The 27,972-nt window shown below is 42.1% G+C and overlaps 1 protein-coding gene across 1 annotated transcript; it reads left to right on the top strand.

Annotated features, from left to right (window-relative positions):
- LOC138800080 (membrane-spanning 4-domains subfamily A member 4A-like) lies at positions 1-27,891 on the top strand. The gene is made up of 7 exons (XM_069981887.1): positions 1-345; positions 18,510-18,799; positions 20,700-20,810; positions 22,359-22,415; positions 23,484-23,645; positions 24,613-24,735; positions 27,727-27,891. The coding sequence occupies exons 2-7, from the start codon at positions 18,524-18,526 to the stop codon at positions 27,889-27,891; spliced, it is 894 nt and encodes a 297-aa protein (XP_069837988.1). The 5' UTR covers positions 1-345; positions 18,510-18,523.
- The last annotated feature ends 81 nt before the right edge of the window (positions 27,892-27,972 follow it).

Consider the following 27,972-nt stretch of genomic DNA (forward strand, 5'->3'; position numbering starts at 1 on the left):
GCTTGGTGAACAGCCCAGGGCCTATGGTAAAGTAAATCCGCCCCTGACTGTGGTGACTGTTTTCTCTTTGCAGTTCAATCCTTCTTCAGCGGGCTACTATTCTCCAGTCAACCCTCCACCACAACAGCTGGTTTGAGCTAGTTATATAATCAATACTTGAGTATGAATATGTCAGGGAAGTAGATGATAAAGAAAACAGAAAAAAGTTAATTTATGTAAATGAATACCTTAGCAGATCTTCACAGGTTACACTGTGTCTAAGATCAGCAGTGCGACACAACACCCTGAGTTTTCCGTCATACGCGGGACTGACTAAGCTGGAAAAGTGACAATACAAGAACACAGGTAAATGTTTAGTACGGAGGTATAGAAAATCAGTCGTCAGGATTACTGCACAGATACAGTACAGAGCCGTGTGAGTACATTGCCATACCTATGGTTTGTATGTTAGATGCTTTTACCTTTTTATGTGATACGGTTCCCAAGAATTTATGTTGTGTGTGTGAGTATGGCTATGTTCACACAATGTCAAAATTCAAGAAAAGGCGCCCGATTTTGACATTAAAAAGTCAGTTTTTGCGGCAATTTATCTGACTGCAATGGCAATGCATTGAGGTCAATGGAAAGGCGGACGTCCAATGCACACAACGTACTGAATAACGGACATTTTTACCGCGGACGTCAAAATAATCATGATCATTAATTTCGGACGTCTTTTGCAAACTGCCCACAGTTTTTCTTTTCTCACAGTTCTTTCTCCGTTTTTACTATTAAATTCAATGGACTTTTTAATTAAGCCACACCCAAAGGGCAATTAGTAACCCCAAACTAGAATCATTGCACTAAATGACATCCGTTATTTTACACTCAAAATGATGGACGTAATTTGAGGCTGCGTTCACACTACGTATATTTCAGTCAGTATTGTGGTCCTCATATTGCAACCAAAACCAGGAGTGGATTGAAAACACAGAAAGGATCTGTTCACACAATGGTGAAATTGAGTGGATGGCCGCCATATAACAGTAAATAACGGCCATTATTTCAATATAACAGCAAATATTTGCCATTAAATGGCGGCCATCCACTCAATTTCAACATTGTGTGAACAGAGCCTTTCTGTGTTTTTAATCCACTCCTGGTTTTGGTTGCAATATGAGGACCACAATACTGACTGAAATATACATAGTGTGAACCCAGCCTCAAACAGGGCTGAAAAAAATGTTGTGTGAACATAGCCTATATGTGTATGTGTGTGGTTGGGTGGGGGCGATTTATTTCTTGTATTGCCCAGCTGGATATGACAAGACACACAGTAGTCACCTACAATATTTTCCCTTAAAAAAAAAATTGACTACTATTTTTACCACAATTCCATTCAGCACAACAACAGAAGCAGCTCTTACAGAACGTATGGGAATATGCACCCTGTGAGAGTAATATAGGTATATAGAATATTTGCATTTGGGTCAGATATTACTGGATTTGTTAAAGTGTATCTGTCTGTCATGAATGTGCCTGGGATGAACTCCGTGCGCCCCTTGGCTCGTGCTGCGCAGCTGAGATGGCACTGATATTCAGTGTTTTTGTATGTTTGTGCAGTGTCCTGAACCTTGTCTGAACACTGGCCTATTTCCTCTGGGTTTGTACAGCCACACCCGCTGGCTACTCCGGAGTTAACTCTGATGCTGGTTAGCTTGTCTGATAGACTGTTCTCCCTGCCAGTCAGGTTGCTCTTGCCCCAGGTGTTCTGAGGAGATCAGGGGTCTGGTCCAATCAGCTTCTGCACTGGACCTCTGGTCTCCTATACAGTGTGTGCCAGCCTGCCTCTCACTGCCGGATATTGAGCTTGTCTCAGCCGGCTTCTGCCTCTGTTTAGCTCTGTGTTTATTCTGACTATTTTTGCCTTGTATTCTGACTATCCCTGCTTGCTGCCTGCCCCTGACCATATTGCCTGTTTATTGACCTTTCTTTTTAGATTGTGTTTTTGTACTGCGCTGCCCGATTGTTGTGACCCGTACTGTCGACCATTCTTTATTGTGTTTTGTCTGTCTGTTTTGTCATTGTGTCTCACCAAGCCAGTACAGGGACCGCCGCCAAGTTGCCCGCCGCCATCTTAGGGCGGATTGCGGCAAGCAGGTAGGGACAGTGGGCAGGGTTCAGCGTCAGGGCTCACTGTCTTGTATTGTCCTGCTGTCCGGTTCCTGACACTGTCATTATAACTTTCAAAATCTAAATCAACAGTAGATGTGATATAAAGCAAGTTTATAATATACATTCATGAATTTTTTTTTGTTATCATGCTATAAACCAAAGCTATACTTATATCCAGGTCCAGTCTCCTGAAGCTTTTTAGTCTTATGTTGGTTGAAAAGAAGAGACTAAACATATGCGCACAGCCGAAAACCTACGCCACCTGAAAGGTGGAGTAGGTTTTCTGTGTATCTTCCAGTTTAAAAAATGCGTCTCGCGTTTGTAGGGCGTCCCGCGCCCTACCCCCCCCCCCCCCCCGCGCGCGCGTACGCGACGGAAAGTGACGATTTGCAAATATTTTATTAGCAAAACGGCCATTTGCAAATAAAATACGCAAATCGGCACTTTCCGCCGAAAATACACAAACCGCCTCTTGATACATGTTGCCCTTTGGGTACAAACACACACACCGTATACGCAGCGTATTTACTGCTGCGATACGCAGCAGATACGCAGCAGATACGCAGCAGATTAGATCTAAATAACTGAACACAGCATCAAATCTGCACCATCAAATCTGCTGCAGATCTGCTGCGTATCTGCTGCATGTTTGCTGTGTATCTGCTGCATATACGGTGTGTGTGTTTGTACCCTTTGGAAAAAAAAGAGCCAGAACACAGAAAGTGCCGTGTTTTCCATGATAACTAAAAATAAATATATAATGAATGTAAATTGCAAACTTGCTTTATATCACATCTACTGTTTATCTAGATTTTACAAGTTAAAACGACAGTGACACTTTAAGTTTTAAGTGGATTTAAACTTTAAAATGGGCAATACACTTTCAATAACTGATGGTCGAACAATTATCTGGCCATCTGTTATGTCTCCTTTTTGCTGTTTGTCCCCCCCCCCCCATACACAGGAATGTTAAGCACAGCCGAGCATTCCTGTGCTCTCTATGGGGAGATAAGCCACAAGGCTATCTCACTGCAGCTTCTCTCTACTGAAACAGAGGGGTGTCATCGGTTTGCAGTCGGAAGAATCCCATGCATCTTAGATTGATGGCCAAATCCACCGTGAGCGGCCTCAGTGGCATATCCATAGCATAGATACACATGCTGACCAATTTACAGTATGTGTCATGTGGATGAGAGAAGAACTGCAGTGGGGTTTCTACATAAAACTGTGCTATGTTCCCTCAACTGTAAAATGACGAATGTCTTTCTGGACGCTTTCTGGACACTCACCATTTTGTGGCACACATAGCTTACATGTTATCCTAAAACCATGCATGGTTTGCTAACAGTAGTGGGTTCTTAGAGATCACCATAGCTTGATAATGAAGCTCCCAGGGACATCAGTTCAATGGGTACTCCCATCTCAGCTACTTGTGGCTGAGTAACAAATACATTTATTTAGCAAACCTGTCTCCTTCTCCTGACATCTATATGACAAGTCAAAAATCTTTTTAATTAACAGTGACACTTTACTGTTTCTCTTGTCATGTGATTTTGCTCTGTCATTTCTGTCCTGCACTATTCCTTTTGTGCCATCTTTACACAATTTTGGATACATTAAAGCGACTCTTTACCCACAATCGGAACCCTCCAAACCACTTGTACCTTTGGATAGCTGCTTTTAATCCAAGATCTGTCCTGGGGTCCGTTCAGCAGGGGATGCAGTTATTGTCGTAAAAATAACTTTTAATCCAGCAGCACTGTGTCTAACGGCCGGGGCTTACATTTGTATATGCATTAGGCTGGCACCACCTCTATGTCCTTCCTCCCCACCCTCCTCATCATTAGGAATGCTGCAGGCAGATTGCTTCCTATTCCCCACCTGTTTGTATAATGAACATGGGCTGGATCGTTAATACACCTGTGCAAAGCTCAAACAGCAGTAAATGCTGAGGAGGGTGGAAAGGAAGGACAGAGAGGGTGTGCTAACCTAATGCATATACAAATGTAAGCCCCAGCCGTTAGACACAGCGCTGCTGGATTAAAAGTTATTTTTATGACAATAACTGCATCCCCTGACAAACGGACCCCAGGAAAGATCTTGGATTAAAAGCAGCTATCTGAAGGTACAAGTGGTTTGGGGGGACAGACTGCGGGTACAGAGTCGCTTTAACATTAAGCGAGTCTGCCACACTGCAGATTTTGCTACATATTGATGTGAATGGGTCCATAGGCTGTATCCGTGTTTTCCTAAACTCCATGGGGCTGCATCCAACTTTGATAGCCATCTGTATTCTTCATGCTCATCTCTACATATTACCAGCACCTGCATCTGTCTCTGTATGACTCACAGACTACATCTCTGTGACTAGCGTGCACCCAGGAATACACCAACTTTGCATCCTTACTTTGGTAATTTCAAGCATTCCCATGCTAGGTTCCTGGACAGTTAAATAGCAACAACTCGTTCTATTCAAGGCTATGTACGATGCTGTGTCTATACCTGCACTCTAATAATATTGTCCTCCTGAGATAATATGCAGAAGAAAATCTGTGGAGCCTCATTTAAGCCTCTCAAAACACAAGACTAGCCAGATATTCCTCCTGGGAAAGGACTTAGCCAAGAGAAGACCACCAAAACCACCATACCAAGTGGCCCTTTCAGTCAACATCCAACTCAATTTACGTGTCTAAGGATATGACAGGGGAAATACCAAAGCCAGCTATCCATCCACAGACAGCTGTTTCGGGGTGTTGCCCCTCATCAGTGTGAAGAAAGATTCTGGCTAGGTGGGAGCAATGCCTAGAAGACCACCGTGGTAAAATGATCATTGATCTCAGGAAGACCAGCTGAAGAAGACACTGTAGGCTGCTAGCAAAAGTGTTTTTTCAGCTATTGAAGTTAATGGAGCTGAATTGCAATATCAAACACAACTTGAAGGCAGGAGTGGTGCTGTTTTTGCCAAGAAGTAGCTGTGCTTTTTCTAATCCTGTTTAACCTTGTGAGGGCACTAGTACCTTGCAGGGGCGTAATAAGGGCATTATGTGGCCGCATAGTGGGACAGTACGGTAAGATGCTGGCAGCGCAGGAGCTGGGTAAGTGTTGTTTATTATCTTCAATAACACTTGATATCAGTAACACTTGATCTACCCAGTTAAGTGGTACACTTGCTTTAAGAAAAGAATATGTTTATGCAATGTGATTGTTCATGGCTCTGAACACCCAGCTTGTCCTACGCAATGGAATGTACAGTACTGTACATAGTGATGACACAAGAAGATCTAGTTTAGTTGCTTTTGTCCTAGGTCATCGACCACTAAGTAGACTGCTCAGCAATACTGAGACTCACATTCTAATGGTATACAGAATATATATATATTTCACCCTCCCTCCATGGACCCATTGTTTCTCATTCTTCATATGTATACAGGTTTGACATGCATTCATAAGCCTTGTGATTTTCTTTCCTTTATGTAAGTATGGATCTTTTACATATGTGTGTTTGGATCCTTTTACATTTCTATAAGTTTTATTTTAATTTTCTCTCTTGTCTACTAATTATATAAATTGTATGTTATAACTTGTATAGCGTGTTATCTGTACGAGGTTCTAAATATGTCTATATTATTTTATTTTTTGCAATTAATATTTAATAAACTATTAGTAATGTGAAAAATTGTGTTTGTGAGTTTTTTGTTTTTTTTTACAATATTTATTTATTTTTATTCCTTTTTCTAATCACATGGGGGAATTTTTAATTTGTATCTTAACAACAGACAATATAACCTAACAGCCCTTGAGTAGATCCTGAACTGTCTGACTGTACAAGTTAACATAGTAATATATTGTACGAACACTTTTTCCTTAAGCATCCTCTTTGTATACCAACCTTTTATGTGGCACAGTATGAAATGTTTTTGAAAAATCAATATACTGTACACAACAGTCTTGAGCTATACACCCATGCTGATATACAGTTATGCTTTCATTTTTATTGAGATACTCCAGCATACCATCTCTTAGAAAATTCTCAAACTATTAACCCACTGCTGAATTTAACCCCTTAAGGACCGGGCCTGAAATGGCCTTAAGGACCGGAGCAAATTTTATGAATTTGACCAGTGTCACTTTATTCATTAATAACTTCGGGATGCTTTTACCTATCCGGCTGATTCTGAGATTGTTTTCTCGTGACATATTGTACTTCACATTTCTTGTAAATTGGAGTCGATACTTATAACGAATCTTTATGAAAAAACCCAAAATAGCGTGAAAAATTGTGAAAAAATGCATTTTTCCAACTTTAAAACTTTTCTGCTTATACAGAAAATGGTTATACCACATAAATTATATATTAAATAGCATTAGCAACATGTCTACTTTATGTTGGCGGCATTTATTAAACTATATTTCATTTTTTTTAGACAATAGGAATCTTAAAACATTAGCAGCAAATTTCCAAATTTTCAGTAAAATTTCAAAATCAGATATTTTTAGGGAACTGTTCAGGTTTGCAACCCTCGATTCACACGTTGTAAGAGTGCGGCTGTATTTGCGGCTGTAATTGTGCGGCGGTATTTTTGGTGGTTCGTGTGTATGCTGGGAAGTATAGGATATGCGGCTGCACAGTGCACACTATGTATGAATCTACGGCCCTATCGTAAACGGACCCGTAAAAAATGAACAAGACCATTATTTGCGGCTGGACATGCGGCCGAGGATTGACAGGCGGTCCGTACGGAGTACTTCAAAAATAGCCGGCAATGATGCCGAATGCCGATGCCTCTAATAGTTACTATATTAAATTAATCAAAGACATTTTATTTGTAATCAAGACACTTTCGTTGATCAATAATTTATTTCTAACGAATCCATCATTTTGCAATTAAATATACTGTTAAAAAAAATAGATATATAAATAAATGTATATTTATCTATATATTTATTTTTTGACAGTATATTTAATTGCACAATGATGGATTCGTTAGAATTAAATTATTGACAAACGAAACTGAATTTATTTCCAAGAAAATGTGTTTTATTCATTAAATATTAATTAGTACAGGAAGCTCTATAAGCCGGTAATTCATATGCCGGCAATAGAGCATTCTGTACTAATCATCACTTTACTTTAATGAAAACATCAAATGTTTCTTCTAATTATGTTATGACAATAACATTATTAGAAGAAACATTTAGAATTATATGTGCGCTCAGCTGATTGGCTGATCGGCTGAGCGCACATATAATGAGCCGGTCCGCAGCACAGTGACTTCATTGTGCTGCGGACCAGCGAAGAGGACACATCGGGGTGAGTATAGAGCTCTCCCCACCCCCTCCCCGGCACTGCACCCCTCCCAGCAAGGAAGGGGGGGTCAGTTAACCCCTTCCTTGCTGGGATGGGTGCAGTCTGACATCAGTCTGGCCCCCAGGGGGTTAAGGGGGATGCAATACATCCTCCCTTAACCCCTTGGGGGCCAGACTGTAAGCAGCGATCTGTAAAGATGCTGCATACTGTAAGGTGCACAACACCGCTCACAATGATGGGTGTTGTGCTCCTGTTTGTGTGTTTTTTGTGTGTTTCTCCCTTTTTGTTTTTCAGATATCGGTATCCTGTGGATTACGTCGGATTCCGTGGACTACGTCGATGACCAGCGGTTGTTCTTTGAATTTTTTAAATAAAATGGTCAATGAGGGGTGTGGGGGTGTTTTTATTTGAATAAAAAAATTTGTAAACTTGTGTCTTGTCTTTATTTCTTTACTTTATAGACTTAGTAGTGGAAGCCGTCTAATAGACGGAATCCATTACTAAGTTGGGGCCTAGTGTTAGCCGGTATAAAATGGCTAACACTAACCCCCCATTATTACCCCAGTACCCAATGCCACCAGGGGTACTGGGAAGAGCCGGGTGCCAGTGGTCCCGGAGCGTCAAAATTGGCGCTCCTGGACCGGGCGGCAGCAGGCTGGTAAGATTTAGGCTGGGGAGGGCCTAAACCAATGGCTCTTCCCACCCTGGTGTTACCAGGCTGCTGTCGTTTGGTTTTTAACCCGGCTGGTTATAAAAATAGGGGGGACCCTATGCGTTTTTTTTTAATTATTTATTTATTTAAAAAAAAATTTGCATAGGGTCCCCCCTATTTTTATAACCAGCCGGGTTAAAAACCAAACGACAGCAGCCTGGTAACACCAGGGTGGGAATAGCCATTGGTTTAGGCCCTCCCCAGCCTAAATCTTACCAGCCTGCTGCCGCCCGGTCCAGGAGCGCCAATATTGACGCTCCGGGACCACTGGCACCCGGCTCTTCCCAGTACCCCTGGTGGCATTGGGTACTGGGGTAATAATGGGGGGTTAGTGTTAGCCATTTTATACCGGCTAACACTAGGCCCCAACTTAGTAATGGATTCCGTCTATTAGACGGCTTCCACTACTAAGTCTAAAAAGTAAAGAAATAAAGACAAGACACAAGTTTACAAATTTTTTTATTCAAATAAAAACACCCCCACACCCCTCATTGACCATTTTATTTAAAAAATTCAAAGAACAACCGCTGGTCATCGACGTAGTCCACGGAATCCGACGTAATCCACAGGATACCGATATCTGAAAAACAAAAAGGGAGAAACACACAAAAAACACACAAACAGGAGCACAACACCCATCATTGTGAGCGGTGTTGTCCACCTTACAGTATGCAGCATCTTTACAGATCGCTGCTTACAGTCTGGCCCCCAAGGGGTTAAGGGAGGATGTATTGCATCCCCCTTAACCCCCTGGGGGCCAGACTGATGTCAGACTGCACCCATCCCAGCAAGGAAGGGGTTAACTGACCCCCCCTTCCTTGCTGGGAGGGGTGCAGTGCCGGGGAGGGGGTGGGGAGAGCTCTATACTCACCCCGATGTGTCCTCTTCGCTGGTCCGCAGCACAATGAAGTCACTGTGCTGCGGACCGGCTCATTATATGTGCGCTCAGCCGAACAGCCAATCAGCTGAGCGCACATATAATTCTAAATGTTTCTTCTAATAATGTTATTGTCATAACATAATTAGAAGAAACATTTGATGTTTTCATTAAAGTAAAGTGATGATTAGTACAGAATGCTCTATTGCCGGCATATGAATTACCGGCTAATAGAGCTTTCTGTACTAATTAATATTTCATGAATAAAACACATTTTCGTTTAAATAAATACAGTTTCTTTGTTCAATAATTTAATTCTAACGAATCCATCATTGTGCAATTAAATATACTGTCAAAAAATAAATATATATATAAATATACATTTATTTATATATATATTTATTTTAACAGTATATTTAATTGCAAAATGATGGAATCGTTTACATTTAATTATTGAACAATAAAAGGGACTTTATTAGACAGAAAATGTGTTTTATTAATTCAATATATTAACCATGAGAGACATCGGCTATAGTGCAGAGGATCGCAAACCCCGGTAATAGCGATTCATGTAAACTGTGTTCCCTGCTTTCCCAGATGCATCCAGAGGTGTTTCCATCACTTTCTTAACATTTTATTTGTTATTTTTAGTTGAACCAGATTTCCAAGTAAATGACCGTATGTTTTGAGCCGCATGTCTATTTTTTCCCACGGCCGGAGTTTCACCCGCACATTTACAGCCGCATAAAAAATACAGCCGCACAGTTACAGCGTGTGAATCCAGCCTTAAAGTGTATTTGAGGGGACTGTGTGTTAGAAAGCCCCACGAAGCACCCCATTTCAGAAACTGCACCCCCTAAACTCTGCAAAAGCACATCCAGAAAGTTTTTTAACCCTTTAGGGGAGTCACAGAAATAAAAGCTAAGTGTGTAAGAAATTTGAAAATTTTAATTTTCTGTGCAGAGATTTTATTGTAATCCAATATTTTTCATAATTATAAACCTATTACCAGAGAAATGCACCCCAATATTGATTGCCCCGTTTCTGCAGTTTATAGAAATACCCCATATGTGGCCCTATTGCGCTATTTGACGCAACCACAAGCCTCAGATATAAGGGAGCGCCTAGTGAATTTCAATGGCTCCGTTATTTTTGGTCATTTTTGACTGTACCACTTCAGGTTGGCAGAGGCTCTGGGGTGCCAAAACCTAAAAAACACTCCTAAAGGGACACCATTTAGAAAACTACACCCCTCAAGGAATGTAACAAGGGGTGCGGTGAGCATCTGGACCCGACAGGTGCTTCACAGATTTTCCAAACAATATGGCTTGAAAAAAGACTAAAGTATTTTTTACACTAAAATGTTGTTCTAGCCTTCAATTTTTCATTTTCACAAAGGGATAAAAGGAAAAAAAAAACACAAAACATGTAGCGCAGTTTCTCCCGAGTACGGAAATACCCCACATGTGGACATAAAGTGCCAAGCGGGCGCAGGACGAGCCTCCAAAGGGAAGGAGCGCCAATTGGCTTTTGGAAGCTGGATTTCACTGGAATGGATTTCAAGGGCCATGTCGCATTTACAGAGCCCTCGTGCTGCCAAGACACTGGAAACCCCCCACAAGTGACCCCATTCTGGAAACTACACCCCTCAAGGAATCTAACAAGGGGTGCAGTGAGCATATGGACCCCACTGGTGACGGGCACAAATGTGGAAAAATGTGACGTAAAAGTGAAAATTTTCATTTTTTCACTTTCATGGCACAAATGTGCCCGTCATCCAGGGGTCCATATCCTCACTGCACCCCTTGTTAGATTCCTTGAGGGGTGTAGTTTCCAGAATGGGGTCACTTGTGGGGGGTTTACAGTGTTTTGGCAGCACAAGGGCTCTGTAAATGCGACATGGCGTTCATCATCCATTCTAGCCAAATCCAACCTCTAAAATCCAAATGGCGCTCCTTCCCTTCAGAGGCTTGCCCTGCACCCACATGGCGCTTTATGTCCACATGTGGGTATTTACGGACTCGGGGGAAATTGCTCTACACATTTTGTGTTTTTTTTTCTCTTTTAACCCCTTGTGAAAATGATAAATTCAAGGCTAGACCAACATTATAGTGTAAAAAATTTAATATTTCATTTTCACGCCACATTGTTCCACATTTGTGCCCGTCACCAGTGGGGTCCATATGCTGACTACACCCCTTGTTACATTCCTTGAGGGGTGTAGTTTCCATAATAGGGTCACTTGTGGGGGGTTTAACTGTCTTGGCAACACAGGGGCCTTTTGAATGCAACATGGCCCCTCGAAATCCATTCCATCCAAATCCAGCCTTCAAAAACCAAATGGCGCACCTTCCCTTTGGAGGCTTACCCTGCACCCGCATGGCGCTTTATGTCCACATGTGGGGTATTTCCGTACTCAGGGGAAATTGCTCTACACATTGTGTTTTTTTTAATCTTTTAACCCCTTGTGAAAATGAAAAAAATCAAGACAAGATCAATGATTTAGAGTAAAAATTAAAAAAAAATTACACTAAATGTTGGTCTAGCCTTGATTTTTTTCCATTTCCACAAGGGGTTAAAAAAGAAAATGAACACAAAACGTGTAGGGTAGTTTCCCCTGAGTACGAAAATACCCCACATGTGGACATAATTTGCCATATGGGCACAGGGCAAGTCACCAAAAGGACAGAGCGCCATTTAGAGGCTGGAATGGGGGATGGAGGCCATGTCGCAATTACAAAGCTCCTGTGCTGCCAGAACAGTAGAAACCCCCCACAAGTGACCCAATTCTGGAAACTACACCCCATAAGGAATCTAACAAGGGGTGCAGTGAGCATATGGACCCCACTAGTGATGGGCACATGTGTAAAACATGTGCCTTGAAAATAAAAAATACCATTTTTTTCATTTTCACGTCCCAAATGTGGCCGTCACCAGGGGGCCATATACCCGCTGCCCCACTTGTTAGATTCCTTATGGGGTGTAGTTTCCAGAATGGGGTCACTTGTGGGGGGTTTCTACTGTCCTGGCCGCACAGAGGCTTTGTAATTGCTTCATGGCATCCTCTAATGGGAATGGCGGCCATACCTATTTAGCTGGGGAAAAGGGACAATTCTAATTTATTTGGGAGTATTAGGCCAATTATTAGTTTATAAGGTTGGAAATGACAGGTGTCCATCAAATTCAACCTGTGTTGATCCAGAGGAAGGCAAAAACCCCTCGTGAGGCAGACGACAGTAGCCTCATCACAGGGGAAAAATTCCTTCCCGACTCCATAATGGCGATCAGAATAATCCCTGGATCAACGTGACCCCTGAAATAGGAATAAGGGACAGAATTTAGATAATGTAGAACCCCAGTGACGTGTGGTGCGCCTTGGAGCGATCCAGTATGCAGAGGCCGGGGTGATCAGGACAGGTGTCACACTGGAAAATGGTGTCCTTCCTGATCCCCCTGTTACGCCACACTCTGCACTTCTTCTGCGGTCTCCCTTTCTCCAGTGTGGGGGACGTCACCTGGAAAATGTTGTCCTGGTGCGATACGGGGTCCTTCATATCCAGAAGTGCTGGGTCCGCTCCATGGCTGCTAAATATTAGGGCTCTATTACTACTTCTGATATGTTCGGATCGTGCCGCAAGCTACAGTAGCTCAGGCAGCGAGGGACCGGAAGAGGGGGTGCTGGTATAAAAGTTATCCCCGTACAGGTGGTGACCTTTATCCAGCAGTGGGAAGATCAGTTCCCGGACGATCTTCCCACTAACTCCGAGGATGGGGGGGGGGAGGGGGCATCCGGGGGCTGGATTCGAGTGTCCCTTCCTTCATACACTCTAAGGGTACGTGCACACTGCGGAATCGCGAAGGATAACCCTTTGTGCATTCCGCAGTTGGCACCCGCCGGCGGACTGATGCAGGCGCACGTCTCCGTCCGTGTCGTAGACTCCATTCTATGCACGGGCGGATTCCGCTCTGCGTCCAACGTGTTGATGGAATGACGGATGATAGAATCCGCCCATGCATAGGATAGAGTCTATGACACGGGCGGAGACGCGCCCCTGCATCAGTCCGCCGGCGGGTGCCAGCTGCGGAATGCACGAAGGGTTATCCTTCGCCATTCCGCAGTGTGTACGTACCCTAAATCTGTAAGTGTACCCTGAGGTACTCTCACAGAGTTTGTAGAATTTCACGCCATACCGTCATCTCTTATTGGGACGGTACTGGCAGAAAAGACGTGTCTGGGGGGCAGCGTACGCTACGCTACTCCCAGACACGTCACTGGATGATGAGGAGGATGAGGATGAATGGAGGAACAAAGGACCCCCCATTCATCCTCACTGGCTGTTTCGGTGTCGGAGGCAATAATAACGTATGCGTCCGATACCGAAAACACCCTGGGGGCCATCTTTATATGGGGATTGGTATATGGGGTATGTAGTGGTGTAGTGTAAAACTTTATTCAATGTAGTGTGGTGTAATGTAGTGTTTTTTTACGTGTTTTTTACAGTAAGTATACAAAAAAAACCTACGCCAAAAATGGTGTTGCTGATAAATGCCGCACTTATGTTCGGCACTTATCAGCAGACCGTGGCAGTAGGATATAAAAAAAAACCACCCTACGCCAAAAAGGAGGAGTTGCTGATTAGCAGCGCACTTTCGTGCGATGCTGATCAACACTCAGCGGCGATATGGTGCGGAAAATAGAAGAAAAAAAAATTGGGAAATTTTTTTTTTTTTTTACTACATTCTGAACATCCCTGTAGTGGCTGATACGTGTATTACACTTATCAGCCGCTAGGGGGCAGCAGAGCGCAAGATCCGAAAATAGACGACGCTGGAGCCGGAAAAATACGAAAAAAGACGACGCTGGAGCCGGAAAAAGCCGATCGGGACTCACGGAAGAAGCCGAAGTCCCGACAAGATGAAGAGGACGCCGGGAACCCGGAAGACGCCAATCAGGACCCCGGGACAGGTGAGTAATGTACAAATACCTGCTCTGGACCCCTCAGCTACCTAGCTGAGGGGTCCGGAGCAGGTATTTATTACTTGTGGGGACTTTGATCGCCGTGAACGGCGATCGGGACGGTGGTACCGTGACCACCATTACTTTTTACAGTAATGGCGGTCGGTGGCGTCCTCGGACAGCACCGACCGCCATTTTTTTCCGGGTCATCGGGCCACCGATGGCCCGGAAAGGTTCCGATCGCCGCTATGGGCTTATCAGCCAATAGCGGCGATCGTCGGAATGGGGGGGTTAACAACCCTCCATGCCGACAGGGAGAGATGGCCTGCTATGTATTATAGCAGGCTATCTCCCCCGATCGGGACCCGGCCGGCTGCGGCGCCCGTTTAAAGGGCCAACGTACCGGTACGTCATGGGTCCTTAAGTGACAGTGATCCATGACGTGCTGGTACATCATGGGTCCTTAAGAGGTTAAAGTGAAACTGTCATTTATTTATTTTTTTTTATTTTTTTTGCAGAAATCAATAGTACAAGTGATTTTAAGAAACTCTGTAATAGGTTTTATTAGGCAAAAAAAAAAAAACCTTTTCTGTTTCCTAGCCTCTCCCCCATCACCTCTTATCTGTGCATTATAAGGCAAAACTGTCTACATTACAGAGCAGAAAAGTTAAGACGAGTTTGCTGAGTGCATTATAACCTATGGAGGGGGAAGGGGTCAAGTGGGATGAGTGAGCATAGAGAGCAGAGAAGCAGCTGTACAGTTTGGGGACTATCTAGGCACATAAAATTGGATTCAGAGGTCCGAAAGGTCAGTGGTTATCTTGGAGCTTGGTGAGAAAAGATTGTAGGATGATGTATTTTGCAGAGAAGTCTTTTTATATCGCTGTGCTTACTCACCCCCTCGACCCCTTCCCCCTCCATGCAGCATAATGGTCACAGAAATCTTGCTTCTTCTGTAGTGAGTGGAGGAGGTAGAAAAACAGCTTTTTGCATACAGAAGGAAACTCTTTTCTTTAATAAAACTTATTACAGAGTTTCTTAAAATCACTTGTACTATTGTATATTTATTGATTTCTGAAAAATTTTATTTAAATGACAGGTACACTTTAAGGCTATGTTCTCACACAGTATTTTCGCTCAGTATTTTGGTCAGTATTTTGCAACCAAAACCAGGAGTAGATTGAAAACACAGAAAGACTATGTTAACACATTGTTGAAATTGAGTGGATGGCCTCCATTTAATGGCAAATAATTGCTGTTATTTTAAAACAAAGGATGTTGTTTTGAAATAATGACCATCATTTGCCATTTAATGATGGCCATCCACTCAATTTCATTTATATATATAAAGTCATTGGGGGAGATTTATCAAAGGGTGTAAAATTTAGACTGGTGCAAACTGCCTACAGCAACCAATCACAGCTCAGCTTTCCTTTTAGCACTGCCTAAAGCTGAGCTGTGATTGGTTGCTGTGGGTAGTTTGCACCAGTCTAAATTTTACACCCTTTGATAAATCTCCCCCATTTACTTTACTAAGTACAAAAAAATTATTATTATTTTTTCAAATTTACTTTCTATCACCATTAGAGATGATCGAACTTTTCAGAATTTGGTTCGGCAGGTCTGCCGAACCTTAAAGTGAAGGTTGGGTTCGTCCTAACTGAACCTTTAACCAACTGCATTTAAAACAGCATCATGCATCATTTGGAAACTAAAAACATCAGCATTGGACCAAAAACATGCTGTGATAAGTTAATATACACAAAAAAAGCTGGCAGGGGAGAAAGCAATACACAGGGATAACATGTATGCAAAGCTAGCTTACAGGAAACTAACTGTATGCAACTGCTTAATCCCCTAAAATAATATAATTTGGTAAACAATAGATGGTATATCCTCTCTCCTGTAGCCAGCAAGAGTACCCCTGCTATACAGGTCAGTATTGAAAATTATTTCCAATAGAAGTAACCGCTAGCTAACCATACGACATATGCCTTAGGTCTTAGTTGTTCAACGGGATGTCTGGGTTGTATGAGGCTTTTCTGCTATTATAATGCTTAGTGGGTGTTCTTTTTCTACTGCAGAACAAATCTGTAAATTTTCCCTGTGTGGGATGTGCCTCAAATGGCGGCGCACACTTCACTAGCTGCTATAGCGCTTCCAAAAAGTTCAGGCCCTGTGTGATGTCAGCAGGAAAATTCTTCTACAGCCCGGACATCCCATATAACAACTTAGACCCACTGCATATGTCATAAGATTAGTTAGTGATTACTTCTATTGGCAAGAATTTTCAATACTGACCTGTATAGCAGGAGTACCATTGTTGGCTATAGGAGTTTGGATAGACCACCTACTATTTACCAAATTATATTATTTTAGGGGATTAAACAGTTGCAAACAGTATTCTGTATGGTAGCTTTGCATAGACACTATCCCTGTGTATTCCGATTGCTTTGTCCCTCGCCAGCTTCTTTTGTGTATATTTACTTATCACAGCACAGACGGGTAAGCATCTTTTTTGTTTTTTATGTGTGTTAAATTGTGTGGCCAACATTTTTACTAACTTTGCACAAAAATTGGGTTCAGTAATGAACCGAACTTTTAGCAAAGTTCAGAATGAATCTTGGTTTGTGAAGTTCAGTTCACTCATCTGTAATCACCATGTTCTGACCCATCTAAAAAGTTAAGTGAGAGCTTATTTTCTGTGCAGTGAGCTGTACATTCTGTTGACATGATTTTGTTTTTGTCCAGTAGTTTGCTGAAAAGCAAATAGTACTACTAATACTGTCTAACTAGTGTAAAGATGTATCACAGTGGCTCAGGCTGTTTGGCTTAAACCACGCCAGGATTATGAGCCAGAGTTTTGGCACGTCTTTGACGCAAGACATTGCATCATAAGCCACATCCCCTTTTCACATGGTCACACCAAGCCTAGGCCCCTTTTCACGTTACATCCGAATATTATGTAAAAATGACTAAGACTCATAGTAAATGTGGCACAAGTTGTTAAAGTTTTGCAATGAAAAGAAGAAAAAAACGAGCTAAGGTCCTCTAGACAGGTTAGTTAGAAGATATATGCATATGATCTAATAGATATAGAAAATTTATAGTAGATATAGGTATAAAACAGGTGGATATAATGTAGATATAGGTAAAATCAGGTGGATATATTATAAATTCTATTTATTAAGAATATAAAAGATATATTGGCACAACATAAATTTTAAAAGGCTTGTTCTGGTACCAGAGAACTATAACAAATATACATAAAATGAAACAAAGTTGATGAAAAAACGATATGAGAATACACAGACAAAGTAAAAAATATAAAACAGGAAAATTAAAAATGGGTGAAAACACAAAATGATAAAAAATGTTGTGAAAAATTGTTATGTTGCAACAATAAAGCAGAAAAAATCTATATGTAAGTCGATGATATTAAAGGATGATAAAAAATAGTGTAGTAAAAAAGAATTAAAACAAGATCTTAAAACAAAATATTAGAGTTTATCTCATTCATCCAAAGCCGTTACTGAATAATCGCTAGTAGATTGACTGCGTTATGTGTAAAATTGTTTCTCTGTGTTAGAGATGCATAAACTGTAATTTAATCAGTCATTACTGCGCTATAAGCGCTAGGTTGCATGCGTGCTTGAATAGGATGATAATGTGAGGGTTTTAACACGGGTTGCAGAAGTTCATTTTGTAACGCTTAGTAGCGTCTTAAATAGCACCTGTAATGCTTTGTGCTATGTATTGAATAGCGTATTGAGAGGTATGCAATCCACTTTATGTTTAATAGTTTGCTTGTAATTGCATAAGTTGTTGCATACAACGTTACTTATGTGCATGAAAAGAGTTTAGTGTATCAACACCTCTCACCCTTCCGATGCTGCAGGAGTTGCTTGGGCAGAGTCAGATTCGGCTTTGGCTGTCCCCGCGTCTGCAGCGTTCTGTCTCCTGGCTGTCAAAGGGGTTTCAGCGCTCTCCAGCGTTTGTTAAATGGAATCCTTGTTGGGCGCTTGCGCAGAACAGGTTGTTGCCCGCGGAACCTCGTGGTAGTTTTCGCAGACTGGTTGATAGTAAATTTAAATGGATGAATGGATACTCCTGGTTTAAGAATTAGCAATGTAGATCATAATAGAACTTAATGGCTGACGGAGGAAGGGGGGGCACTAGGATTCATAGGACCCATACTGTTTTTTGCCATGGGGCCCCATAAATCCTAGTTACGCCCCTTATGATCTTTATTGTACAAATAGATTAAAGGGGGGTATAAAAAACATACATACATCACTGGTAACGCTTCACAGACCAAAAAAAGAAAGCAGGGGTACACTTAAAGTACTGGTACAGAAGCCAGGCAGCAATTTAATTACATATAGAGTAGTGCAAAATAAAAATAAAAAGTGCTCTTCAGAATCACAAACAGTAGTCTGGCTCCATTTACTGGCTGTACAGTTGGTGTTTTACTTAAATCACTTTTAATTTTTACCTTTAGTGTCAGCATCTGAAATGTCTGAAACGAACAAAGAGGATTCAGCTCGTGTATATGAGACTGTACAGAACCAAGCTCCCACATCTGTAACTAACTGGAATACACAAGTTCCTCCCTTCCTGCAAAATGTTCCTCCACAACTCCCTACGTATAGTGCCACTCCTTCAGGACAGGTGTGGGCTTTCCCCACTGCAGCACCACAATGGAGTGTGGCCAGAGTAGTGGCACCGAACACAGATCCATCATCTCCTTTTTACCAAACATTCCTGAAAAGCAGACCAAGAGCCTTGGGGGTAAGTAGCAATAATAAAACTGTCAGACTATGTTCATACACTGTTGGGCTATGTTCACACTAAGTAAGTACCGTAGTGATCACGGCCGTGATTACTACGGTACTTACGTAGTGCTGCCCCTGAGGGAATCCCGGCTGCAGTGTATACACATAGTATACACTCCGGCCAGGATCCCTAGCAGTGCCACGAGAAACTGACATGTCAGTTCACACAATGGCTCCGGCCGCACGCTCCATTGTGAGCAATGGGGAATTCTAATGTGGATGCACACGGACGCGCCCGCATCCGAATTCAGCGGCAGTAAAGATCATCTACCCAATACTGCAGGCCGGGATGATCTTCTCTAACACCGGCCGTTCCGTGACCCAGCCTTAGGCTATGTTCCCATGGAGCGGCCGGTGTCTGAGAAGATCATACTGGCCAGTACTGCAGTACTGGCCAGATGATCTTTACTGCCGCTGAATTCGCCCCTGTACACAATGGAGTGCGCGGCCGGAGCTGCACGCTCCATTGTGTGAACTGACTGGGTCAAAATGGGTTTGACATGTCAGTTTCTTGTGGTGCCGCTAGGGATCCCGGACAGAGTTTATACTATGGGGGACATGTATGAAAAGGCGTAAATGCCTTTTTTTGGCGCAGATGGGGCAGATGGGCGGAAAAATATTCGCAAAGGGTATTTTTGCAATTTTTTTGTTCAAATCTGCCCCATCAACGCCACCTTCGCCAGTGGGGCGGAGAGGGAGTGGAGAGGGGGGTGCGGCAGCACGCAGAAGGGTGCGGCCTCTGCGTGCGCCGCATTTATCATTTTTCCAGTGGAAAAATGCTAGTGAAACCTACACCTGCTCTGAGCTGGTGTAGGTTTCAATATTTTCGCACAGAGGGGCTTCGTGCGATCGGGATTTATGTAGAGGCAGTGCGCCTCTACATGAATCCCCTGAGCTCCAGAGCTGCGGGGATATTTGTAAGCCCAGCGTAAAAAACGCCGGACTTCATAAATGTCCCCCTATGTGTATACACTCCGGCCGAGATGAACATAGAAGGCAGCACTACGTAAGCTATGTAGCAATCACGGCCGTTGTTGCAAATGTGCAACAACAGCCGTGATTACTATTTAGCTTACGTAGTGTGAACATAACACTGCATAATAAAAGCTAAATAAACATAAAGTTGCTGACAGCATGATGTAGGTCATTCAATATCCCTTCTACACATGCCGATACTATGTATGCCATAGTAATAGGCTTTTAAAAGAAAATGTATAGTCTCTTCTCCCTTGCCGCCCCAGAAGCATAGCGAAAAAGAAGGGCTGAAAAAGAGAGAGTTGCTGCAGGTCTAGGGCACTGATGCTTTTGTAGCCCTGCCTTTGTAGCCCTCCACCGCCAGAATAAAAGATCTTTTTTACCAGAATGCTGGCATCGGGAGGAAGACAGACCCCGGCACTAGCCATAGATTTGTTAAAGCTACATAATGGTACCGGTGGTTTGGGGAGGGGTAGAGCGCTCAGGTGGGAGCTCAGTACGGATTTACATTAAGCTTTGTTTGTTGGTTATCTATATGTAAATGAAGTACCTGGAGTCATTGGGGTCCTCCACCAGAGAAGTGTTGCAGCGGCTTATCGCTCCTCTTTCCACTGAACACATGAACATTTGGTTGAGCTGAACTTTCAAATGTATGAAGGGATTTATTGTAATAGCTGTTGGCCAACTAAAAGTGGTGGATTATCTCTCCAAAAACAGTGTAAACTGATCCACTCCTTCCCTAGAGCCAAGGTGTAATAATGCTATGACATGCCATAAGTAAGGGACCTGAGAATCACATGTGGCCTATGTGAAAATATGTGATGTCAAACTAAAATGTAGTAAATTTTAACGTTTTTGCTTTTTTAAAATTTTTTTTTTAGATTGTTATAATTTTTTCAGCCATCTTGGAGATTGCCTTGGGAATCGGTCTCTGTTTCACAGCACTTGCCACAACATTATTCAGCGGTATTCCTTTTTGGGGGCCAATTTTTGTAAGTACCATTACTATTTCTACACTGTGATGTGTTAGATCAATGTGTTCATTTATTGAGTTCATGACTAGAATTACATACAGTATATCTGATATGGACACCACTAAAGCTACCTAAAGCCCCTATTACACGTGTCGGCAACAAGCGGGTAAGAGCCGGGGGGGGTGTCGGCACGGGGTGATGCGAGGGGACTGCCTGGGTGATCGCTAGAACGTCCGGGCAGCCCATAGGAGACAGCGGCGGTCTGCTGGCGCCACTCCTATTACATGGAGTAACGGCAGCATATCGCTACTATCCTCATCGTTGCTTTTTCAACATGTTCATGCATGTTCAACATCGTGCATGTCGGCTGATCGTTGTTTTCTATTACACGAGGCAATTATCGTCCATGGCGGCCGTTATCAGCTGAATACGGCCGATAATCGATTTGTGTAATAGGGCCATAAGTTTAGCTGAGAGGTCTAGTCATACTGGATATAGAATAATAAATATCCCTGTCGTTTAACACCTGTAGGCTTTGTTCACATTTGCATTGGTGGTTCCACGAGGTGCCTCCATGGCAGATTCAATTATACAGGGGAAAAATAACATGGTGCTCTATTTTGTCCAGTAAAATACTGGACACCATGATGGAAGCCTAACACGGATCTTATTAAAGTGTATTGGATAGAGTTAATGTCCATGGAGTAATGGATCTGGTAATGCCCCCCCCCTCCCCCCCATTTTTATGCTCCTGATAAAGCAGAACAGTTGAAAAAATATACCTGATGTGATCTGATTTTTTTAAATTATTTTTATTCATTATGTAGCTAGACAGCCAATATCAGTCATTTAGTCATGCCATTCTATCTGAAAATTCCTGGCATCCTTTTCTTCAATTTGGTCATGTGATCTCATAGTGACCCCCCTCCTCAAAATTCCATGTTCCTCTGTCCTCTCACTAGGGTCACCATCTTAGCCAACAGAGCCTCCTGTTTGATGAAACTGCATGTACTGTTCGATTACAGTGCTCCTGTCACACAGTTATAATGGATTTGATGACAGTTCAGTCTCTCTGTCTGTAAACTTACGGTCTCTTATATTATTTAAAAGTATATAAAGATGAGGGAAGACTACACTTTCCTCCCAGCAGAAAGAGATGGTACTGGCTCTAGTAGATGTAGTTTGAAATCTGGTGGCTGATCAAAAGGTCACAGGACCCAGATACAGTAATGAAATGTATGGATGCAGTAGAGCTGGGATGAAACAGATGACACTGCAGGCATAGTGTAATGGTGAGTGTAATTTATATGCCCCCCCCCCCCCCCAAAAAAAAAAAAATGATAATCTGGTAGTGCTTTAGTCAGAGGCACACTGAAAACAGTATAGCCTATAGTAGTCTATTGGAACCATGTTACAGATCTATACAATGCAGAATTGTACTACAGCCATGTGCATGAGGTAAGGTTCTTTTGTTGCTGTAAAAAAAAAATGCAGTCCAAGGAGATGGAAATATATATGATTTATACCTCTATTGTGTGATTCTAATTAGTATTTGTATTTTTACAGTACATCATTGGAGGATCTCTGACCATTGCGGCTCATCCTAAACCCAACCTCTGCTTGGTGAGTGACCGCATAAGGATTGTGTGTTGCCAATGTTACTTGATCAGTGTGATGTATTACATTTACAGTTGTTTTTGTATTTTGACAGTATTTTTATGCACAATTTGCTGAAAATAAATAATGGAGCACATTATGCCAATTGTTAACAGAATTTTAACAGTAAAATGCTGTTTTATGGCTAAAAAAAACTTGGGCAATCTATACTATTGTATGGCAGTGAACTGTCAAATGGATGATCTTCTAGTATAGCCTGCCTGTGGCAATAGTGAAGCCTATATGGCAGGCAAGGAGCCTTCAGAAGAGCTCTGGCTGCCATGATAACTGACTGATAACTGATAATTGACAATCTGATCCAGGGGCGCCAACTGGGACTTTGACAGTACTTGATGAATCACCCTCTACATGCTGCTACATGTCACTATTCATGGCTGCACAGGGAGGGTTAAACTGGCAAGAATCACACTAAAGTTCAATCTTGGTAGTTGCAGGTGAGTGTCGGCTTTAATATACAGCCATCACCGAACCAGCTCCTGAGTCCCCTCTATATTTAGTGATTCCCAAGCTGCTGTAAAAATGGGTATTGACAGTCACTAAGGGGTTAAATGCACTCCATCTCTAGGATTGTCCTGCCATAATTGAGGGAAGCATAAGCTACTAACAGATGATTAACAGAACAATGTTTCACAGCTGTTCCTCTGATATCCTCATAACCCTTGATAGCAATGAGCAAACTTGCCAAATGACAATTAACTCCCTGTGGTTGGAAAAGTTGGATGCAGCCCTATGAAGTCCTGGAAAAGTCCCTGGCCAAAGGCTGTATCAATATTTTCCTTGCTGCTTTAGGGCTGCATGCAACTTCTTCAGCTACAAGTACAGAGTATTAGGCTTCAGCCGAACCCAGAACGTTTGGCAAGTTCGCTCATCACTACCTATTAATATAGAGGACACCAAGCACAGAGAAGTATTGTATTTTCTTCCCTATTATGTGTGTGTGCTCTGTAGTCATCAATATCCATGAGGACCTGGTCCTGGTCCTCACCTGCTGCTGACTGTCCTTTGTTTACACAGGTTAAAGGATCCCTCTCCTTAAACATCATCAGTTGCATAACCAGTATTATTGCTGTAATCCTGAATATCATTGATCTGGGAACCATCTATTGCAATTATTTTAATTCAGGAGGAGGATACTACCATAATGAATATAATTACAGAAGATGCCAAAAAAACATAGTAAGTTTTGATCACCTCTAACACTGACTACACCATTTAGGAAAACAATGAATTTTCTGAAGTGAGTCCATGATAGACGTTTATTCAAAAGGTCTTCTGAGGAGCCAGAGAAGTGCTGGATCTTCCTTTAAGACATTTGGGGGGGCGTGGATTTATTACTGGTCTGTGTAGGCTTTGGTTTAAAATTGTCACAGTTTTTCGAGCCTTCACTTACTTGCTCAAAATGTTTAGTGTTTTATGCTAAAATTTGCAAGAATTGTGAAAACAATGACAGTGTTGCACAGAAATGTAACCTTTTTTACAAATTTTCTGGTGAAAGCATTGAGAAATTCCACCAATGGAAATTAGTTTCACGTATATGGAATTAGTTCCCTCTGGGCTATACACTACCAGCTTTGGTTCCAAAGAAAATGAGAATTAAGAAGCTCTGTGCTGGAAATATATGGTGGACTACCATAATGGGCACATAAATGTACGATGGTGGATTCAATGGCAATTAAACTGGCAATAGATAGATGATTATTGTCTTAACGTTTCAGATTTCTAAAACCAAAGGAAAAGAAAGGAAAAAACGGGAAATGCAGTTAATTTTTTTAAAACATATAGAAGCAAATTCTTTGCTCAAGATTTGGTAAATCTCCCTCTAGTTCTTAACCCAATTAACTGAAGTAAAGGGCTCACCCAAACAGGACGCAGTAAAGAGGCAGACACATGGCGGATTACAGAGTTATTTAAAGCATAGGACCGGCAGTAACAATTCTCCATACCAGTCAGATAACACAGTATGAAACTGAGGGCACAAGTTTTATGGTCACAGTCTCTGAGACCATCAAAAAACAACTGAAGATGACCGAGTACATGGGTTGGTACTTCCTCAGTCTCTAGTCACAACTGCAGTTCACCCTACTGAGAACAAGTCCTTTAAGTTGTTTTTTGATGATGACTCCTTTTTCTTTTGTATTTACAGGGCGGTGGATATGCAGTGCTATCTTTTCTTCTTATTATAAATTTTTTCCTATTCTGCGTGTGCTTTTCCTTGTCCATTTTTGGGTGTCGTTCTTTATCAAAGGTCTCCTCAAGCTGTCCTCAGGTAAGAACGGAGGGTGCACAATGGATAAAATGTGTGGCTATCTGATAGACACTCAAAGAACTTTCTGTACCTATAGATTAATCTTATTGAAGATGCAGTATTTGGTTTTGTTAAAGGGGTCCTCAGCCTATGTTCATAATTCCTATATGCATGTCACTGGTAGAGACCATTTTCTCAGGAACCTTCTCAATGTGCTTTAATGGTGCGTTCACACCTACAGGATCTGCAGCTGATTTTCTGCAGAAGATTTCATTTAAATAACTGAACACAGCATCAAATCTGCTGCAGATCTGCTGCAGATCCTGTAGGTGTGAACGCACCCTTAAGAGGTATTCCATATATCGGCCCGTGGCTCCTTTGTTTTGAATAGAGCCGCTGATACTGCACATGACCCGCGGCTCTATTTATTTCTATGAAGCTGTCAGAAAGAGACGAGTACAGAACTCTTTCTGACGGCTCTGTAGGAATGAATAGAGCCGCAGGTCACGTGCTGTACCCGCAGCTCTATTTAACGCAAAGGAGTCGTGGGACGATTTTGAGATTGCAGGGAGGGTGCTTAGGTTGAATCCCTGCGATCACTTATTTGACAACATCATGTGGCAGAGAGTTCCATAGTCTCATAGCCCTTACAGTAAAGAATCTGCGCTGGTGCTGATGGGGAAATCTTCTCCTCCTAGACGTAGAGGATGCCCCCTTGTCATGGTTACAGACCTAGGAATAAAAAGACCACTACAAAGATCTCTGTACTGTCCATTCATATATTTGTACATTGTGATCAGATCGCCCCTAAGACGTCTTTTTTCTGCCTTTGTACTGTAACTCACCCATTCCCTTAAAGGGATACTCTGTACTCTGGCAATATTTATTTTCTTTCAAATCTACTGGTTATATTGATTTGTAAATTCCTTCTACTTAAAAATATCCAGTCTTCTAGTACTTATATGCTGCTGTATGTCCTACAGGAAGTGGTGTTTTTTCAGCTTTCTGCTGAAATCTCTGTTCGAGACAGGAACTGTCCAGAGGGGTAGCAATGCCAATAGAAAATTTCTTCTTCTGTAGACAGTTCCTGTCTGAGACAGAGATGTCAGCAGAGAGCACTGTATCAGACTGGAAAGAATATACCACTTCCTGCAGGACCTACAGCAGCTGATAAATATAGAAAAACGTGAGATTTTTTAAATAGAAGTTAATTACAAATCTATATAACTTTCTGAAACCAGTTGATCTGAAAGAAAAAGATTTTAACCGGAGAATCCCTTGGTTTACCTTGGTTGCCCTCTTTTGTACCCTCTCCAGATCAGCTGTGTCTTTCTTAAATATAGGTGTCCAAAACTGTACACAGTATTCCATATGTGGTCTGACCAGTGATCTGTACAAAGACAAAACTATGTTCTCATTTTAAGGCTATGTTCACACTGCGTATGAATCCGTCCGTAGTGCGAACCGCGAATATACGCACATAGTTTTGAGGTTGATGCGTTCGCTTGAAAGTATACGATATACGCCCGCACAGTGCACACTACGTATGAGCTTACGGCCGGATCGTATACGGCGCCGTGAAAATTGAACAAGACCATTGTTTGAGGACGGAAATGTTGAAACTCACGGCCGTGGATTTCCATGCGGTCCCATACAAAGTACTTATTTCAGCCAAATTAAACTTGATTTTTCGATCCAAAAGGTTCTGTGTGGTTTACGGGGCTGGGCGAAGATTTCCAAGTAAATGACCTGCCTCAGATCGCTTCGAAACAAGCTAGGGAAGCATAACTGTACTGCGGGCGTATGTTCGCGGTGCGTAAACATCCGGCTACATGTCGATTTTTCGCACGCCCGTAGTTTCAGCCACACATGTACGGCAGCGTAAAACCTGCGTACGGATTCGTACACAGTGTGAACATAGCCTTAACATGTATGCCTCTTTTAATGACAAGATTTGTAATGAAAGTCCCCCAATCCTGATCTAAGAAGAAAATCATAGTTCTATATGTGGTTCAAGTATAATTCTTATAAAGAAATATCTGGAGCTTTGACTGGGGTTCCCCATCAGAAGAAATGATGCAGCCCCATGTATATGTGCGTATTTAATGACATTTGTAACCATTAGACACACAGCACATATAATCAGTAGGGTTTAATAGGTAATTTGTGAATCATCCTATAAAAAATATGCTCCTATAAATATAAATGTACTCTGAAGTCATCTCCAAATTTTATTGTTTTCTGCTGAATCTTCGGGCCAAGGGTCAGGACCACTTTAGATCTCTTATTAGTCCTTCTGGTTGCTTAGGCCTTCTTCACACAACTGTATTGTGTTTGTAGAGCACAAAATCATGGATGTGTTTGCCTCAAAAAACTATCCGCAATTCATCCGTGCGGCATTAGTATGTCATCCGTGTGGCATCAGTATGTCATCCGTGTGGCATCAGTATGTCATCCGTGTGGCATCAGTATGTCATCCGTGTGGCATCAGTATGTCAGCCGTGTGGCATCAGTATGTCATCCGTGTGGCATAAGTATGTCATCTATCTGTGTGGCATCAGTATGTCATCCGTGTGGCATCAGTATGTCATCCGTGTGGCATAAGTATGTCATCTATCTGTGTGCCATCAGTATGTCATCTGTGTGGCATCAGTATGTCATCCGTGTGGCATCAGTATGTCATCCGTGTGGCATTAGTATGTCATCCGTGTGGCATCAGTATGTCATCCGTGTGGCATTAGTATGTCATCTATCTGTGTGGCATCAGTACGTTATCCGTGTGGCATCAGTATTTGCAGATCCACAAAAAAAGGAAGGTGTATTAGAAGAGGATGTTGCCTGGAAACATCCACAATTTGGAATCTGCGCACATATCATCTTCATCGCACCCCAAAATATAGACAAACACAACACTGAAACCGAAACAGAAATTCAAAACCCAGAACAAACCTTTCATTGTTTATTGCATATTACTCATTGCTTTACTGTACTCATTCTTTGCTCTGTTTTTAGGTGTATTTGATCCAAAATGATGTTGTGGTTTCCATGAATCCTTCTACAGTCCCAGGCACAGTCCCAGGGACAATCCCAGGATTTGGTGAACCAATTTCAACAGGAAATCTACCACCTCCTCCACCATATGTGCTCCAAGAAGTCAAAGCTACACCATTGCCATAATTACATTATATATTTCCAGGAATGTTCCCTTACAATGAGACATGGCAGATAATTTTTTAATCATTTGTAAGAATTAATACA

This window comes from Dendropsophus ebraccatus, chromosome 8 (genome assembly GCF_027789765.1).
Source record: "Dendropsophus ebraccatus isolate aDenEbr1 chromosome 8, aDenEbr1.pat, whole genome shotgun sequence".
Lineage (NCBI taxonomy): Eukaryota > Metazoa > Chordata > Amphibia > Anura > Hylidae > Dendropsophus > Dendropsophus ebraccatus.

Excerpts from the sequence above, each read along its gene's own strand:
- LOC138800080 (XM_069981887.1), top strand. The coding sequence starts at position 18,524 with ATGTCTGAAACGAACAAAGAGGATTCAGCTCGTGTATATGAGACTGTA. Across the intron at positions 18,800-20,699 it reads GCAGACCAAGAGCCTTGGGG|ATTGTTATAATTTTTTCAGC; the intron begins GTAAGTAGCAAT and ends TTTTTTTTTTAG. Across the intron at positions 20,811-22,358 it reads CTTTTTGGGGGCCAATTTTT|TACATCATTGGAGGATCTCT; the intron begins GTAAGTACCATT and ends GTATTTTTACAG.